The 19677-nt window shown below is 38.9% G+C and overlaps 1 protein-coding gene across 2 annotated transcripts; it reads right to left on the reverse strand.

The window, feature by feature from the left end:
• Positions 1-3247: 3247 nt before the first annotated feature.
• On the reverse strand, positions 3248-18390 carry LOC110832042 (uncharacterized). 2 transcript variants are annotated; one of them, XM_022068664.2, is made up of 6 exons: positions 18310-18390; positions 11723-11965; positions 10995-11310; positions 10341-10523; positions 7790-8061; positions 3248-5615 (listed from the first exon to the last, which is right to left on the reverse strand). In XM_022068664.2, exons 1-5 carry the CDS (start codon positions 18313-18315, stop codon positions 7793-7795), a joined length of 1017 nt encoding a protein of 338 aa, XP_021924356.1. In that variant the 5' UTR covers positions 18316-18390; the 3' UTR covers positions 3248-5615; positions 7790-7792. The 2 variants fall into 2 exon arrangements, with proteins under 2 accessions (XP_021924356.1, XP_087211318.1); XM_087355192.1 differs by lacking the exon at positions 3248-5615 and adding an exon at positions 5630-5744.
• Positions 18391-19677: the final 1287 nt, after the last annotated feature.

A 19677-nucleotide genomic window follows, 5' to 3' on the forward strand; every position in this document is an offset into this window, starting at 1 on the left:
GTCATATCTTCTCACGCATATTTCTGCCAAACCGTAAATACCTGGTTGATCATACTCATGTCAAAATGAGTCCTCGTATAGGTCAATGTCGTATGGAAGTCACAACAGAATCGGCCCAATAGTTTTCCAGATACGGGTCTTTAAAATTCTCAAGGTCATATCTTCTCACGCTTATTTCTGCCAAACCGTAAATACCTGGTTGTTCATACTCATGTCAAAATGAGTCCTCGTATAGGTCAATGTCGCATGGAAGTCACAACAGAATCGGCCCAATAGTTTTACAGATACGGGTCTTTAAAATTTTCAAGGTCATATATTCTCAAGCTTATTTCTGCCAAACCGTAAATACCTGGTTGACCATACTCATGTCAAAATGAGTCCTCGTATAGGTCAATGTCGCATGGAAGTCACAACAGAATCGGCCCAATAGTTTTCCAGATACGGGTCTTTAAAATTCTCAAGGTCATATCTTCTCACGCTTATTTCTGCCAAACCGTAAATACCTGGTTGATCATACTCATGTCAAAATGAGTCCTCGTATAGGTCAATGTCGTATGGAAGTCACAACAAAATCGGCCCAATAGTTTTCCAGATACGGGTCTTTAAATTTCTCAAGGTCATATCTTCTCACGCTTATTTCTGCCAAACCGTAAATACCTGGTTGACCATACTCATGTCAAAATGAGTCCTCGTATAGGTCAATGTCGCATGGAAGTCACAACAGAATCGGCCCAATAGTTTTCCAGATACGGGTCTTTAAAATTCTCAAGGTCATATTTTCTCACGCATATTTCTGCCAAACCGTAAATACCTGGTTGATCATACTCATGTCAAAATGAGTCCTCGTATAGGTCAATGTCGTATGGAAGTCACAACAAAATCGGCCCACTAGTTTTCCAGATACGAGTCTTTAAAATTCTCAAGGTCATATCTTCTGACGCTTATTTCTGCCAAACCGTAAATACCTGGTTGACCATTCTCATGTCAAAATGAATCCTCGTATATGTCAATGTCGTATGGAAGTCACAACAGAATCGGCCCACTAGTTTTCCAGATACGGGTCTTTAAATTTTTCAAGGTCATATTTTCTCACGCTTATTTCTGCCAAACCGTGAATACCTGGTTGACCATATTCATGTCAAAATGAGTCCTCGTATACGTCAATTTTTTAGGTTGGGTTAGGTTAGGTTAGGTCCGGTTAGGTCGGGTTAGGTTAGTTTAGGATTGGTTTTGTTAGGTTAGGTTAGTTTGTTAGATTAGGTAACGTTTTGAAAATATTCCACACGTTTCAGCACTTATGGCCACATCTCGTCACGCCGTTACTGTACGTCACTCATAGTCACGCTTTGTTACGCTTGGTCACGCTTTTAATATCTTGGTGATTTTTAAACTCTTAAGTTGTCCTATCGTCACGCTTTCAAAGGAGGTCACGCCTATTCAATCTTTGTCACTAATATATATAATTAAAGATAATGGATTGGGCAGTACCAGCGGTAGTTATGAGTCGAGTGATATGTCAGAAAGCGATGGTCTGTGAGTGGAAAAATTGGAAGAGGACCGCAGAGTTGTGAAGAAGATAAAATTATCTAAAACTCTCTGCAGTGTTAATTTTCTAGTGATGCCTAGTGTAGTGAAATCGACTTTCCTGTTACATACCGTGGTGATATTTTATTTGGAGTGTACTGTACGCGGCCTGCTGCCATCCCTTCCAGGATACTTCTGGTAAGTGACTCGCTCCGAGGTTCCATTCACAAAGTTCAACGGCCAAAAACGCTTGAACGCAGTATACCTCGGTGTTCGTGACGACATACGACTTACCACTAACTTACGCTTCTTAAAGTTATTTGATATTTGAACCTTATGAAGCAGGTTGATAATCGGATCACATTTTTAATTCACTTTCTACAGTGCTTGTCAGTTTGTGTGTTCGTTGTATTGCTTCTGGTAGCCTGCTCTAAAGTAGGTCAGTGGCACGTCTGGACCAAACAACAGAATCGCTTCCTACAGTTGGTTCCGAACATAGAGATACACTGTCCCGTGTTAAAATTTATCATTGGCCCAGGACCCCAATAAAGCGATGTCTGTGCGAATCAGAATTAACATGTGAGGTTTGACGTTCACACGGCGGCCAAGATGATGACGTTCTTGTGGTTTTTGGCGCCGTGTAAACTCGTTTCTGTCTTCAGGGATAAATTGACTTCAGCCCTGAAGAAGGAGACAGTATCTTTCTCCGAAACATTGGCATATTCCAATGGTCAACAACAAAATCAGAATTAATATTTTGTTGTTTATTTCTGTCTGTAATGTAGGCCCGTATTTGCCTGCCTGTACATCCAAGTGGGCAAGGTATGTGACTGACAAAATCATTGTCAATTGCGCAAAGTTTTATTTTCAAGGATACTGAAAACTGGTCTGGTCATAATTGTAACCGTGATGAAACTGACAACTTGTCTCATTTCCGCGTTCTGTTCGCAAACATCTGTCACCCCATCTGGTTCCTAAAATAAATAACAAGTTCCTGCACACGCAAGAACACGAGCTATATGTAAACATACACATATATACCCTAGGTACTGTAGTGATTAAAAAATTATAAACAAAACGTCTGAACATAAAAAATATATTGCCTCATTCATCCTTATAGCGTTGATTCGAATTAATTCGTATTGTTTACAGAAATGTTAGTAGCTCATGTCTGTAGAGAGCTTAATAAGACGATGATTAACCCATAGCATTAAGTTGGTGTGATATTTTTCTGTTACGGATATTAGAATCTCTGGCCAATGAGGCAACCTGAAAGATCACTGGTGGTAACGTAGTCAGTTGATAGATATATAAAAGGGTCGATGATTATGGTTATGTTGCCAGCAAAACTCACGTGCTTCACAGATCTTACAGCAGGTAGCGGGACTGACTGACGGACAGACGGACGAGTCGGCGCCTGAAAGTTAGTCCTAACAACTAACACGAGTGTTTTAATGGTTATCTAACACACAGAATTCAACGTGAATGTATAAGTACGTTCGTGTCTGTGACAGGATGCATGGAGTTGGAGGTGTAACCGTGCAGGGAACCACAAACATTTAGGCTGCTCCCAGAGCCCAAAAAATTTGCTGCGCTGGTGACTAGAACCACGTATCACAAAAACACATCGTTATCAAAAGAAATGTTGAACAGCTTTTCTAAGATAGAGGAAGATTTCACGCGATTCTATTATCTGATCGTGATTAGCAAGGAAGGGTGACAATTATATAATATCACTTTATTTTAAAATAACACACAAGTTATTTTACAACTTATTTTGGAACACAAATTTTCTCTCATGTTTCTTGAACCATGAATATAAATGCACACTCGTGATGTTATGAATTCAATAAATACATCCAAGCTGTTGCTAAATAAGGCATATTCAATGGTCAACGATGGAGTAAAAAACATTGGAATGTACGTTAACGGATGATTAGGTCTAAAGTAAATTATACCTGCTCACAAATATAATGCTTGTTTCCACATATGAATTTACAAATGTGACATTTCACTTTGCACTGAAGTTGCTAGGACAAATGTGAAGTGCAGCATATGGTTTTGACGTAATCTGTTATCTAATTCTGAGAATTGAGACACTTCCAAATTTTAAAGATTTTGAAGCAAAATGATTTATGCATTTACTTGCAACCCACCATTACAGTATAATACTGTGTTCTTGATTTCACATTTTTAGCCAGTAATAAATAAAATGTAATTGTAAATCTATGTAGAAGTAGACTAAAGTTCCGGTTTAAGAAACTGAAATTTAGAGAGGATTAAATATTTAACGTCAGAGGTCTATTTTGAATGTTGATATTAATAACAGTTTTAAAATTTTTAATAAATATTTGTGGGGACGGTTTTTAAACATTATGTCTACCTGTTTTATATACCTGTCATCGAGTCAATAATTAATAAAATAAATTGCTTATCAAACTTTGAGAAGCGTTTAAAAATTAGGCCACTCCAGATGCAGGATTTTTTTTATTTTGAACCACTTAACTAAATGCGAAACTGACCGCTCATTTCCCATTTCTAGGCTTTTATTTTCCAAAACAAATAATAAATGCTGGAATCTGAGCGGTTAATTTTGATTTATTATGTAGATTATTTTATTAAATTTTACTTAAATTTCTTAATTCTGGACGTGTAAATACTGTTACGGTATAAGAAACTTTTAAATAAAATTTCCAAATACGGATTCGGTGGTATTTTCTGTAACCTTAAATACCAAGTGTCTATATTTTCAAATACAACAGTGTTCGAATTACGTGCTTAACTCTGGTGACAACGGTATCATTTACAAAGTCATATATTTCAGCATATCATTACGATAATGCAGTAATTAGTTCAGATAATTACAAACAGAAAACAGCATTGTCAATGTGAGATTTCAGATTCTCACGGGGACGAGTATGAAGAGGGATGGGGTTTTATGAGGGGGGGTTGTCGCGTGGTGTAGACTGGTGCCGGCTCTAGATGTTGTAAGCTCCTCTGAAACGTCGGTAACTACGTACCAGACTACACGGCAGAACACTTCGGAAGACAGTATCATTGGTATCAATAGGCCTACATATATATATGTATATATTATAAACTGATTTGGTTTTAGGGTAGCTTAAACTAGTTCTGATTTTGAAGTCGTCATTTCGCTAAAACCTCTCCGTCTCAGAAACTGTACTGGATATTAAGCACGGAGAACTGGTACTTCGGGGCTGCACTGCGGTGGTTTCAAAAATAACGTAGACAATTCAACATGATCTGAAGCATTCTCGAGCTGAAGAAGCCCATAACCACAGCGTGGAGTCCAAATTTTCACCAAGTCTTCGTAAAAATTGAGCGTTAAGGACAGCTTGAGGCACAGATTTTGGATCTCTTTCGTACAATGTCAGCATTGACTTCCTTTAAGTGGGATGATGAGATTCGGGAGAAACAAACGATCTCAGAGAACTCAATGTAGAAAAATACTGGCGCTCCAGAAATACCTACTTGCTGGTAAAGTTCGAATCAAACATTACAGCTAATGAGTCACGTCTTGTGCAGGGTGAGACAGACCTGTAAGACTGCGAAGTTGCGAGATTAATTCTAGACGAAATTTGTTCTTATAAAAAATAATGTGCAACCGATTATGTTATTAGAAACTCCCATTTTATGGTTATAAATTTCACGTGTTTTAAATTCAATTAAGACTTCATTTTTGTAAGCCCAGCGCCACTTGCCGCAAGAGTGAAATTTGGGACACTCATAAGCCTGACTGAGGCTGACAGGTTTAGGTCTCACCACTCGGCAATCAGTTGATTCCACTGTGGCGTAATTATCATCCACCGTCCTCTTTGATTAATACTATGGCAAACTTAGGAACAACAAGTTCACCACCGAGTTTTCTGAACGTGTGTTCTCATATGAAATCAGTTCTGTGTCCACTGCTTTGCAGTTAAAGCAAACATGTCTTGCACACTGTAAACAAAACACTAAGTCGATAAATATCAACAATACGCTGTTTCAGCTTCTTGCTTTATGTCAGGTGGAATGTTGCTTGAGCTCAGGAAATATCGTTTCCAAAACGGGTCTGTGTCTTCTCTCAAGTCCTGGAAAAATAAAGATGATGATTTGAAGTCCTCACGGCGGTGAGGATGTCAAAGCTGGTCGTAACGCCGTGTGGATTTGTAAGTAGACGCCAACGTTTCGGAGGAACATGCTGTCTTCCTAGCTATACCCTGCATTTATTGGTAAATTATTGATCGTAATAAGAAATAAAGGTTTACTGAATCTATGCTGTTCACTCAACAATAATTTTCCGATAGGCTAATCAGTAGATAAGTTAAAAAAGTTTAAAACATGTGTTTTGATCAGTAAGATGATAAGTAGTTAATAGTCAAAGAATAAATCTAACGTTGAAGAGATGCATTTATGTTTCTATATGTCCTCTCTCGCAAAGCTTGAATGTATGAAATGGTATTTTTCATTTCAAGTAAGCTTTCAGAATTCAAGATTCGCAAAGAATGCTTGCGGAAAAATGCGTATTTCTGCATGGATTTCACCTTTCCTGTCTTTTTGACTTCCCTGCTAGTTGCATCACCTATAATACTGATTCTGCAGCACATTTACTTTTTATTGGCAATAGGAATAAGGGCGTAAGTGCCACTTTCTTTGTATTTTGACAAATACGCAATTTTTAAATTTAAATACTTTCAGCAGGAAGTGCTGATAAACAGCAAGCTACTGAGATAAAGACAGACAATTTTACGGAAAGGGCGATATTTCAGGTTCTTACTGTGGTGACAATAATGTTGATAATCTTTCTGGTATTGTCGTCGTGTTGACTGGTCGGGAGGTGCCAACTATCATCTTACATTCGTGCTGATAAAACGCAATTTCAATACGCCAAGATAATAGTAGCGATGCATTTTGGTTCGTGAAATTCTGGAAGGTTAGAGTCATGTGACCTAGTGCAATACGAATGGCTTGGTGTACGAAATGCAAAAGACACCGTGTCCCATCTGTGGAGGTCACACCCAGTGTGTCGACCTTCATGCTTGTCATCCAGAACAGCCACGAAGCAAGACAAGCCTGAACGTGTTTTAGCGAAAGTCTTGGGTAACTGGTGACCCACATCAGGATCAGTCAATGTCGGCGTTTCGCTGATTGAATTTTTTTTTAATGCATTGGCTCTTTACTTACGTCATTGGCCGCCAAGTCCTGCGACGTAGTGAACTACTTTTCCGCCGAGTGGCGCTGACTGAAATTTAATTTCTATGAAATTTACTCTAATGTCAACATAACCTTCTGTCTTTCTGTCAACGTTACACGACATATTGACATTGAATTGCCAGTTTTGTGTCCACATGCCTCTCTCTACTGCGACTGAATTCAACAGGAAGGTTGTATTTGGTTGACTGACGCGATCGCATATTTCATGGTTCATTTAACGACGCTCTTCCGAACGTATCGATTAAACCTACAAGTGGGAGGTTGCTGACGAATGAAATCAAAGCGCTGAGCAGGTTACTGTAGTCGTATCTCTCTAGACTTGTATTTGGGAGGTATTCGGTTTGTATCTCTGCCGGGTTACCGGCTTCACTTACACTGAGGTTTTCGTGGCTTACCTCAGCATCATCAACATAGTGGGTGGATAGTAACTTCAAATCTTTTAAATTATTATTTAAATTTCATTCATGAACATTATCATTCTACGCAACCATCGTAGTTGAAAGGGCGTCGTTAAGCGATCTCCTAGTCATTCAGTGAATCAGGTATTTTTATCCGAAGTATATATATATTAATAAACTAAACAAATTTGAAACTGTACGCACGACGTAAAAATTATTTGCTTCCTCCAAAATTTAACCCTCCCCATTTGAAATTTGTGCTAATTACGTGAGATTCAATGGACTTTGCAGAGTCGAGGTGTTTGGCTGGATGGCATCGTGTCGGAGGATTCGCCCTCATGGCAACTAAGGTGAATGTCGTTTGGAGCAATATTGAGGTAAGGCCAAGAAAATATATGCTTTTTATAGAAATTATCCGATCTAAACAAAAATTTAAGTGGCTTCAAAACTTTTTATAAACTCGCCAATAACTTATTTGATTAAAATCGGTTTTATTCTCGATTTGTTTCATTCTTTCGGACGGATGGACGGACGGACAGAAGAAGCTACTGGGCGCTACTTAAGACTGCGAACCTTCCTAAATGCTGCCTTTGGATCACCAGCAACGGAAATAAGTAGAAATCAGACCTAGGTCATAGTTTGCTGACACTCACCTGTTATAGATCGTATGACATACTGAAGGCTGGCAGGATGCTGTAGTCGCTCTGAGGCTCGACGTAGGAACTGAGATCCATCCGCCTGCCGACAGCTGAGGGAGAGAAGGGCGCTGGAGCAGCAACAAACGTCCCGACGGCCTGAGACGGCGCTCCAAAAAAATCGTGCAGATTGGACGTTCCGTGGGACGACGCCCGCGCTCCGCCGCTTGAAGAGGCAGACGATGGAATAGGTTTGATCACCAGGAGTCCGGCGTGCGCTCCTGGGGGCACTGGAAGACAAGTAAGTAAGAAGAAATGTCTAATACTGAATCGCAGATACTGTGATGGATTGTGGATATAGATGAATTGAAAAGAGTGTGTTGGGGAATCACGTAAAAAACATATCACTAAATTGTTTTATCATTCATTCATTTACATTTCCAACAAATCTCTGCATATACAATTAAAATTCTGAATTAACTGTGTGTAAATTATTACCAGAAGATTTTCTCGTTCCCTGTAAACTGAGAGAACGCATTACACAGCAGTTTTCACTTGTTCAGCTTTGACAGGTTCTTAATTACTGTTTGTCCTCTACGTTTACTAGTACGCCATAATTACTTTTAATTATACAGCTATATGGACACATTATGGAACTCCCGTGACTCCCATGATGAGGGATCAGCTTATCGCAGAGACTACAGAACACGTAAGGACACGCACTATACACCAACTGGATTACGGTCACTTATTTGAATAATATTTATGACAACGCCATATTACATATTTTTGTTGTGGCTTGGAGTGGCATGTTGTCTGACACCAAGCAAGTTAGTACAGCGGTGTTTCAGAACCTATTAGTGCCCTACTTCAGTGCTCAAAACATTTTCCACCCGCGGCACACCCTAATTTATCACAGACACATGACGGCACACCACAAAATGTCGCCTCACAAAAAGGGGGTTTGTTACGAATCTGCACATAACCATAAATATATAGGCCCATCTACATGCAAATACTTTTAGTATAAAATACGGGCATATTAAGTCAACATTACCGAATTCTAATTATGAAAGATAAGATATTGCCTTTTTTCTAACTATGACGTACGAACACACGATTTCTTATTAAAAAAAACTCGCGGCACACTTGAAAACTTGTGGTGGCTCACACTGACCTACTTTACGCAGGTTCCAATGTTCTCTCTAATATTTTCAATAGGTTAGTTTAGTATGTACAGGCAAATTCCAATATATTACCTTCAAATTATCCACGAACATCTTCCAAATCACTTCCTGTTCACCATTCACATTCATCTTTCCAGCTGATTCAACGCTATTTAACCACTTCAGTTAAAACAGTGCTTTTAAGTAGCTTTAAGAAGCAGCAATAAGCATCGTCTGTGCTCACAAAACCTTGGGTATCCTAAGATCCTAACAGCCCTTGGTTCGCTTTCTAATCGACCAGTCTGACTGCTCAGTTATCATCCCAATCCCCTTCTGTCGCCGGTAAACAGTGGCACGTTTCTATGCAGGTTTAGAGCGAGTCAACGGCCTTGCTTGTACGATGTCCGAGAAACTACAAGTATCTGAACTTTACAAAAGTATCACTCATATTTCAAAATAAATGTCTTAGAATTATCACAAAACACAACAAGTAAAATATTTCGAATTAACTCGAAAGATACGGAGTAAAGCAACAATCTTGGTCTAACTGAAGCTATGATTCCGATATCTGCGTGGAGAGACTTGATGAAGACCCTAACTGATGACTCGGGGTATGATAATGTTCTGATTGGTCAGGGCAATGATGATTAACCAATGAACTCGGAAAGAAACCTACTTCACTGCCACTTCGTTAACCGTAAGTTTCGCTTGGAGTCAAACAGGCAAGCCAGCTGAGCTATAGTACGGCATTTAGAAGCGGCATATGAGACCAATTATGGATTTAATAAAATGTCATTAAAAATTCTACGACGGTAGACAGCGTAGTGTCAGGTGTCAAAATTCAAAACTTCACTCTTACTAAATTTGCTTCAAAGGTTACCAATTCCTTATTAACCGTTAACGACAAATCGGAAGCCTAAACGTAAAACAAGTTATTGTGACCTTTATAAAACACAAAAGTGAAAGACAAATGAAAGTAAGCAGGAATTATGCTCTGCGATGCCTCATTCACAGCGGGTGTTAGTGGAACAGAAGATTACTCTAGAAAGTTACTGCATTTAGCTGATGGCAGATACACCAAACACTCTGGCTCAGACAGGATCATATATTTCGTATGTATTCAGTTCGAACCCCTCTCGAGTCACCGACTTTTCCGGCTTAGGCTATTTACGAGATAGCAACATTAAAGTCGAGCACGATCTGTTTCTACCCAATAATTGCAAGGTCACCGAACCTTATCACCATCCTACATCGTCAGAACCTAAATAACTGCTTTAGTTGATACAGTATCGTTAAATGACTTAGATCGATTCATAGGTTGTATCCATGTATGACGGCCCAGTTTCTTTGCATGAACTCTCAACTACTGTGTGGAGCAGTGGCAAAATGTCCATCATACTCACGTGATGAAGAGCTCTTGGTTGTCTGTGACGCTGTTTTCCCTGAAGAGCCCCTGGCTGATATTTTGAAAGGGGCTCCGTACAGCCCGCTGGGGGCGGTCGGGGCTCCGTAACCAGTGCTGATTTGCGGGGGAGGTACGCCGTACCCCGTGCCACTTACATACCCTGGTCCCGTCGACCCGTAACCTGATAAACAGATTACACTGTTACAAGTGAAGATATGGATGTGTCTACAAAGTGTAAGTATCATAATCTCTCAGAAACTGGGTAGACTCTGTAATGTTTGAGATTATTGGCGGTGGAATCATGGACCACAATTGCCCGGAAGATGCTCGGGAAGACATACGGGCAATACCGAAGCCAATGAGTGCAAGTGAGGAGTGAAAGAGCTTTTTTATTACAGCTACTTCATGCCAACAAAAATCAACTTGAAGATGACTTCTTTCAGGGTTGTTGAGCCGTGTAGCCTCACAGAAACTCATCGACATTTCAGAGGTTCTTCCTGTTCCCATCTTCGCCCTGATGAAGGAAGTACAGAAGATCTGACGTTAAAGTTAAAAGATAAATTACCCGCGCACTTAACGTGTCGCCTAAAAGACAAAGAGGTGACCACTTATCTTTAACTATTAGAGTGTCTAACAGTAATCTCTGCCTTACCTGATGAACCTGTGAGTCCAGACAAATACCCCGCGGAGTGAGCCGTCGGGTGAGAAGGCGCTGAAGGGTGAGGTGAATGTTCTTTCGCCGCATCCAGATTGAGGGCTGTACTGGCTACCTGCTTGCCGAAATTAGAAATGGCCTCTCCCTTTGCACTAATGTAACGTCCTTTTGCGCTTAAGAAATGGCCTTTAGCTTTAATAATCTGGCCCTTAATTGCGATGAGTCCACCCTTTATAGCCTTAGCGGCTTGTAATAAAGTACTAAGCAACGCCTTCTTAAATGCCCAGATGTCAAAGGACTTAGCCTCTTCAGCCTACAACAAGAAACATGTTTCTATTGATAAGCAATTAGAGATTATTGGTTAGAAAATAAGATAGAAACAAAAATCCTTTTTGCAAATTTTTGTGATCCTCATGCAGTTGATGAGGTGATGATTGAGACAGGTTATAACTATTAATTATAATCGTAAAAAAACAAAGGTGTATATGGCAGTTGATAACAAACTTATGTTTATTTTACAGCAAAATTGCAGAATATGCACGCCAGCTTTCCGTACAACTGAATAGATGTTATACTTAATTAATTACTAAATTAGACATTTATCTAGATTGACGATCTCACTTCAATGAAGATAGGTAAGGAAAAAACCCAAAAACTTTCATTAGAATAGCTTAATATTGTGTAGCCCGTACGCTCGCTTTGTTGTTGATGCACTTATAACTCACCGGGGGCCCATACTCGGGTTTTGGTTCTGATGACAGCGATGATATTCCAGCAGAAGCTGATGCGAACGCCGATATCTTTGGTGCTAGTTTACTGCTTATGTAACCGATGACGTCTCCGGACCTCCTATGTCGCTCACCGCTATCCAAAAGCTTATCTCCCGATTCTTCTGATTTTTCTTCAGAAACGGGAGCTTCCTGTGACGTCGCAAGTACCACCGCCAGAGACACCAGCACGACACAGCACTGTGACCAGAAAGAAGGAAACCAGTGCTATTAACCTTTTCGGTGGTGAGAATTTTCATATGTGCTTTGTATTATATATATATTTTTTTTGGTAAATTTTATGCTCACTTTGTGGGATATTGTAAATGATTAAAGTGTCTAGCAATTGAAAGAATGCATCACTTCATAGAATAATATCACACGAAAGGTTTACGGGGAAGAACGGTAAACGATATATTTTCGTTAGTAACATAAAAAGTGTTAACAGTATATCACAAAACTTTTAGGGCATTTTCATTCCCATAGTTAAATCCCTTCAGTTACAATACATTAAATGAAGAGTTAAATTTGGAATCTTTTTACACAGGATGCAGGCGTCGGATATTATCTTTAGATATTGTAATCCATCTCACTCGATGGTTTGCCCAAGATTAATTTTAATCTCGTATGAACCAAGTGCCACAGATTCGTGTTTCAAGTAACCACTTAACACATTCAGCTTGTAAAGAGAAGGCAATTGTGGTTCTTGAACAAGTCACGACGTTTGTTGAAAGAAGAAGAGAGAATTGCAAAGAAGAACATGAAACCAATCAAACAATAGAAATACGAGAATTGTATGAAGAGAAAACCTTGTCAATTTTCATCTCCTCAGGATTATTTGTTAAACCTAACCTCAATATTTTAACTAAACATGAATTTAGTATCTTGCATGTAATGTAGCGATTAATATATTTTCATACTTTCATAAAATATAATGATTCATTATTTGAACATCCTTCTGTAGAAAGTTGCTATAAGTGAACGTTTGTCTAACGTATTTACTTCTCGGGATGGTCTGAAACATCAAGACTAGTCGCCATTGCTTTCAACTTTGCCTTAGAATATGCAACCGGTTCTGGAGCCCACCCAGCCTACTTTCCAATGGGTATCGGGGTCCTTTCCCAGGGGTTAAGCGCGGCCGGGGCGTGATGCTGACCACTCACCCTCCAAGCGCCTACATGGTGTATAGTGGGACAGCTTTTTATGGAGTAAACAAGTAGGAAGGCCCACGAAAACAAAGAGTGGATTTAAATGGGACGTATTATCTGCATATGATAATGACGTTAATTCAGGCCTAATGGGCAAAATATAAATTCTATAAATAAACAGAATCTAATAAGGTTAATTTAGAAGTAAATGCAGGGAAAACGAAATACATGTTCTTGTCACCAGACTACAAAACAAAATATTCGTATAAAGACAGCTATTAAATTAATGAAATGTGCGAGAAAGATCAAATATTTGGAAACGACTGTAGCAGATCAAAATTGCATTGACAACGAAATTAAGATTAAGATTAAATTCGGAAAATGCTTGCTACCAGGCAGTTCAGAATCTTTTATCTTCCATTCTGCCATCTAGAAACGTAAAGATTAAAGCATACAAAACTGCAGTTTTACCTGTTGTTTTGTATGGGCGTGACACTTTGTTTCTCACATTAAAGGAAGACTCATGAGAGTATTTGAGAAAAAGTTGCTGGGAAAAAATTGGTGGCACTTGTAGCAGGCATGGAGGGGCGAGGCAAACGTACACTTCGGTTGAATAACCTGAAGAAAAGAGACCATATGGTAGACCTAGGTGGGTTAAAATTAAAAATAATATTTGTTTAATAGGGTGGAAGGATTTGAAGTGGATTCATCTGGATCAAGGCAAGTACTGGTGGCGGGCTGTTGTGAACACGGTAATGAACATTCAGATCCCATAAAGGTGGAACATTTCTTCACTATCTCAGAGACTCCCAGCCTTTTGAAAATTAATCTGCTCCATAGATTAGTTGATAATTTCCTTCCAGCTACATACCAATTTATCATTCATAATCACACTTCTATTGGACACCATGAAACCATTTCAGTTCCGATACTTCAAAGAATCTGTAAAACAAAGATAGTCCTATGTATGCCTAATGAATAAAACTCTGTACTCCAAAGAGCCTGAGACTGAAGACTGCCTCGCTGTGGTAAGGAAAGTGTGTGAAGTATTGGCAGGGTATGGAGGTCAAGGACGAGCGACTAGTGGGTCGCGAACAGCCCTCGACCTTCTGCTTTCTCGACAACAGCGATCAGCAGGTCAGAGGTTGCACCTATTGTCATGGTTAATGACCACTGTGCTGGTTTCACACATCATTGCGTTGGGCTGTTACCTCCTGTTACAAAATTACGAACTACGACCAAACTTTATTCTGTTGTTTCAAGTTCAGGAGGTCCAGCTTCAGAACGCTGTGTCGACCTCCCTGAATAACAGTGCTCAGTCTGTCCGTTGTGACTGGAAAGTATTTACACCAGAAACAGTTTTATTGTACATTTAATGGACCATCTTGACTTCATTGCAGATCTAACTCGTTGGTTCCCTTGCGATTTTTGCCGGGCATAATTTTCATACACTGTTCAACCGGTGGCCCTCGCCCTATTGTAGGCCTAGAAAAAAATCAGAACTCTTATTATGTGCGAAGTGCTTGAACTTGCAAACTTCATGCATCTTTCCTGTTCAAGCTATGGTGTTAAGACTGCGCCTCCAATAAATGGTACATCTGGTTTTCAAACCTATTCTCAGGACTCACCGGTGACTCCCACGGGAATCAACGTGTTAATTTCTGTGACAGATGAATGCAAATTGTTTCTTTTTAAAAGTGTTGAAACAATCACACAGAAGAGAGGCTAAATTAACGTGTTTTGTTCCCACTTGAGAAGAAAGTTTGTGATTTTTATTTTGTAGTGTTTTTTGGGTCATGACGAAAAGTTGTAGAGGGAGCTCTTGTAACTCAGAAGCCAATCAGATTCGGGTGTTACAGGCCTGCACATTTTCATAGAAATTCAAGTTTAATGTTATTTCTCAGTGGCTGTGTGTTCAAAAATTGCAGAGAAAACTTACAAGGCGTTTGCGGAACTAGGAAGTCACTGTGGGCGTATCACTGAGCTTGGTGGTTCGCATTAGTGATTTTCACTTTATGTTCAAATTTAATTTGGAAAGTCCCGAATTTAAAAGTCACTGAGATTTAAACGACTTTTTACGTTAAGGATATCACAGATGCGTTAAGGTATGAAGCCTTTCTTATCTCAATACGACTACGAAGTATTAGTGGTGACGCTGGTTACAATAAATCAGGATGTGCTGACAAAGTTACGCTGATACAACTATATTTTAAATTTCACAACAGGTAATTTCCGTCAAAAACAACGCATATTTATTATGCTGAAAGCAAAACTTTTGCTGATGTAGTACGCTAGTAGAAATGATACTTTTTATAATTATACTGTCAAGCATGTACCTTTTATCAGGTCCTCTTGTCACGGGCTGGACAGAGCAACTGATTATTTATTAATTATTTCGTGAACGTAATTTCTTGTAAAATATCCCGAATTCCAAAATGTAATTCAGGCTTGCTCTAGTTGACGATGTAGCCCGTGAGGTAATTGGCACCGGATATGTTATCTGAGTGACGGAAATGCTACTTTCATTTGTGCCTCACACTTCCGGTCTCAATTTCATATCACATACAATATTTATTTAATACATTTATGACCGGGTTTATTTATTTTCTATTCATATATAAACTGATAAACTGTTTTTTTCAACTAAACGACTTTTTTTTTGAAATGCCTTGATGTTGTGTACGGTAGAAACCACACTACTGTAGCATAGTCAATAGTACGACATGAATCTACTTAACGCAGAATCGGACAATTTTCGCTTGTTATTAAGTTATGCATAATCATTCGCCAAGTCAAAACACGTTTGAAATGTAAGTTGCTTAGTTCTGTAGCGGACTTCTGGGTTATGGCAACGTGTAGTCTTATAAGTGGTTTCCAGCCTTTCGGCGAAATGTCTTGACTCCTTCATCAGAACTCAGAAGACCACACTCCGAATTCTTATCGTCGCGAAACCAAAAGCTATAATATTTCCAAATTATTTTCATATTTTATTTTGCACGCAAAGCACATATTTTTCTTCAAAAATGCCCCCTAAAACCAATAAAAATAAAATAAGTATATAAAATTGCTGCGTAATGCATATCATACGCCTACGGTGTTACCTTCTCAGTGAGGAAATAGAAGGGTCCTGATGTATAAATAAATAACAAAAGCCAGTAACAAATATAATTTTGCAGTTTGTATCTAACGTGACAACAAGAAAAGGTAAATAATAGAATATCAATAATTATTATTTACACGTATGAAAGAAAACAAACATTTCTCTGTGACTGAAACATCACCAAAATAATCATCAGGGTTATATTATAACTGGTCCATAAAATGCAGATTATTCTTTGGTCACCTGGGTGACTGCCAGCTTCTCAATGTACGGTGTTAGTTAACACCCGCACAAACACCCGGTGTTTGATTTGGGGATGAATAAATTTATACCAAACATTGATTCTTTTTTTGTAATCTGATTTTATACTGTCCCTTAAACTGTATCATCACGAATCCGACAAGTCAAACGTCACCAGTCGCCACTTCATCGCTTCATGAAGCCCTTGTCGCAACGAGCACGAGCGGGACGAACCAGTCCGGAGCCAGAGCATAACTAATAATAGACTGTACCTACCGCACAATCTAATACTTTCTTCCGCGTAAGGTAAATATACTTCCAGTTGTTCTTTCTTCAATTAATGATTATTTATTATGTTCGTGAGCTGCTTTCTGAGTTTTGCATATTGATTATGTAGAAATCAAACCAGGTCGTATCGACCGCTAATACAATATTAGGACTCGTAATCCTACGAACTAAGTCCTTTAATTCTCATAATCATAATCAACTTGTACGTAATCCATTTCCTTCAGGATTTTCATGTAATACCATGGATTATTGTTTACCTGTGTGACATCCGTTCTACATATCGGTTACGTCTCTGCGAAATAAGTACTGAAATTTTTTCTAACAAATACCCGTGTTTAGTAGAATACTAAAACTGAGTATGGGTTTGATGATCTACAAGTTAACAGATTAGCATTAAATTAATTCTCATTTCGCTGTACTTCGCTAGACACCCAACAGCTCGATTAAATGTGATGTATTTAATAAACCATAGAATATATTTATACAGAATTCGCGTGTTACTACAAATTCTAGGAATACGAAAAATTTAAATTTGATGTCACAAATATTGGAGGAAATTTTAAATTTTGTGATAGTTTCAACAGATTGTAACATCTAAATAACACACATGAATTATCTTTCAAATAGACTCTATATTATTATTACAAATATACTTATTTGATGGGACACTTTTGTGTGCTTAATGCTTATGAGATATATACATGCCACAAAATGGGACTTCATCTGAAAGCCACCTACACGGTTTACTATTCTCTCATGCAGTCGAAGTGGCTTCTTGACAACTGACATTCGCAGCGCGATATGTGTTTTGATAACGTTGTTCTGCTTCAGCTAGGTCTTTGTGCCACATCCCAGTGAGTTTAAATAAAAGGCGCTTTTGCGCAGGCGCAGAAACAGCTGAAGCCTGAAACTTTAATTAACTTAGGGCCCACACTTAGTGATGAGATAAAAAAGCGAGACGTTTCATATGGTGTCCTCTTTAAAGATACTTTCTGACAATTAGTCTGACGTGAATGAGTAAAACTGTGAGAAAACTGAATTCTGAAAAAAAAACCTGTCTGACTCGTAATCGCGAAGTTCATTTTGTAATCTCATTCCAGTATCGACTCTCCTGGAGCTTTTCCTAACTTTCCCGACTTCTTCAAGTTATCAGCTGAGAAAATACTCACGACAGTGTTGGCAATCCTGAAAATTATATCTCATTCTACAATTTATTAGACAAGGATATAATACATCGTCCTAAAATAACAAAATCAAATTAATTTACGATTAACCTTGATCCAAGGGTAAAACGCTCACTAGTATTTGGGAGGTCTCGGGTTTGAATCTTAATCCGATTGTCGACTGTCCTTTGATTTACATCAGATGTTCCAGGCAAGTACTGGGCCATTATCTTAATGTAGGCCATGGCACCTTCCTTACACATCTCCCCCCGTTTGTCATTCAAAGTCTTCATCCATTCTGACTCAGTGTAACCTACACAGTTAAGAATACGCAGCTATTAAACTAGTAACCAATGACCCGAAACCCGACTAAATTCACTGACAAGTCAGATGCCTCATGGCTGCTTCATATACAACTTTTCAGGATCTTAACCCTTTCCGTGCTACGCACGAGATATCTCGTTTATTAACACTGGTCTGAAATCACGTTCCCTCAATTACTTGGCCGTTCAACAGAAACAATCACACGTTGCTATGGCAATAAAACAAGAGAGATGAAACCGGCGCGGAGGAGCTTAACGAAGTTTGCACAAACTCCGGCCCTACCTTCATTTCGCCCGGAAAGACGTCTTTTCCGATGCACAAGCCAGAGCACTCCACACAACTACACGAGTCACTTGGCCGGCCACTCACTCTCACTACCGCGGGCCGCCCAGCGACCCCAATCTTATATACAGCAAAACAATCTACTGTCCCCCCACTAGCGCATCACAAACTCCCCCTCTTCACATCTCCCAAACTAAAAAGTGAGGACGAGTTCGTATATAACTCTCTCTGGGTTAATTCACTTTCAAAACACGTATCCATACCCAATCCTCAGTCCAGAGATCTGTGATCTGAAGTCCGTATTTTCAAAATAATTTCAACTATGCTGTGTGGTAATTTAACTAATACGAATATTAAATCATATAAAAATACCTCAAGGGATTTTGTGTTATTTATTTGATAATCCTGAACTTCTTCAGAAGCTGATAGTCGCTCAACAAGTCAAGAAATACCCCGCGTTTTATGGAACCCAAGGGTTCATTACCGAATTCACAAGAGTCGGTTTCTATTGTGAGCTACATGAATCTAGTTCACACCCTTCAACCCTAATTTCTTCTTATTCATTTCAATACTATCTTGTCATCTACGCCAAGGTCTTCCTAGTGGCCTCTTTCCAACCAAAATTTGTACGTGTTTTCATCTTCCTCATTTGAGCCACATACATCCTCCTTCATTCGATCATCGATTAATCGATGTATAAGAGTGTTTTACTAATGGCGACTGAGATATGACCCATGCCGATTCTAGCTGCAAATTCTCGCTGTCTTGTCCTCGGGAAGTACTACTTTTGTTTTTTAAGATTTGTTGATATTTGTTACATCCGATCACACAAGATTTCATAAAACGCAGAAACTGAAATGCTAGCATCTGATTAGTTTTCGATTAGATTCGTGATCTCTAAGACTTATACCCTCATTGAAGTTATCGTGGTTTTCCTCAGCTTTACCAAACAAGATTAGATATAGTGTCTTCCCTGTTATATAGCTGTATGTATTAATGGATGATACAAGAATATCATTATGCAACCCGTTTAAATTTCACTCTTGATTTATTTATCCTGGTCGTTGAACCAAATATCCGCATCTATTAGAATTAACTCTATATCTAGTTAAGAACATACACCAAAGCTATTTCGAAGTACGTGGGCAGTGAACAAACGTAGTACGTACCTGTGTTCTGAAGTGACGCTTTTGAAAGCATCGACGCGAAAAATTATACAAAAATACATACTCTGCTAATGTCTTCATATGCTATATATTTGTAGCAGCAATGATCACTTCAAATTCCGACACAATATTTCAAGATATTACGTCACATGTTACATTTGCACGCAAAATTTCCTTACAACTATTTGTTACATTTTCTTTG

Source organism: Zootermopsis nevadensis, unplaced genomic scaffold (assembly GCF_977971745.1).
Source record: "Zootermopsis nevadensis isolate Lab colony 2312 unplaced genomic scaffold, Znev_1.0 Znev_ptg000024l, whole genome shotgun sequence".
NCBI classification, from domain to species: Eukaryota; Metazoa; Arthropoda; class Insecta; order Blattodea; family Termopsidae; genus Zootermopsis; species Zootermopsis nevadensis.

What these genes read in the sequence shown, in the direction of transcription:
- LOC110832042 (XM_022068664.2), bottom strand. An exon ending in AACCCGAGTATGGGCCCCCG is followed by an intron (nt 11,311 to 11,722) that starts GTGAGTTATAAG and finishes TTCTTGTTGTAG; the next exon opens with GCTGAAGAGGCTAAGTCCTT. An exon ending in AACCAAGAGCTCTTCATCAC is followed by an intron (nt 8,062 to 10,340) that starts GTGAGTATGATG and finishes CTTGTCTTCCAG; the next exon opens with TGCCCCCAGGAGCGCACGCC.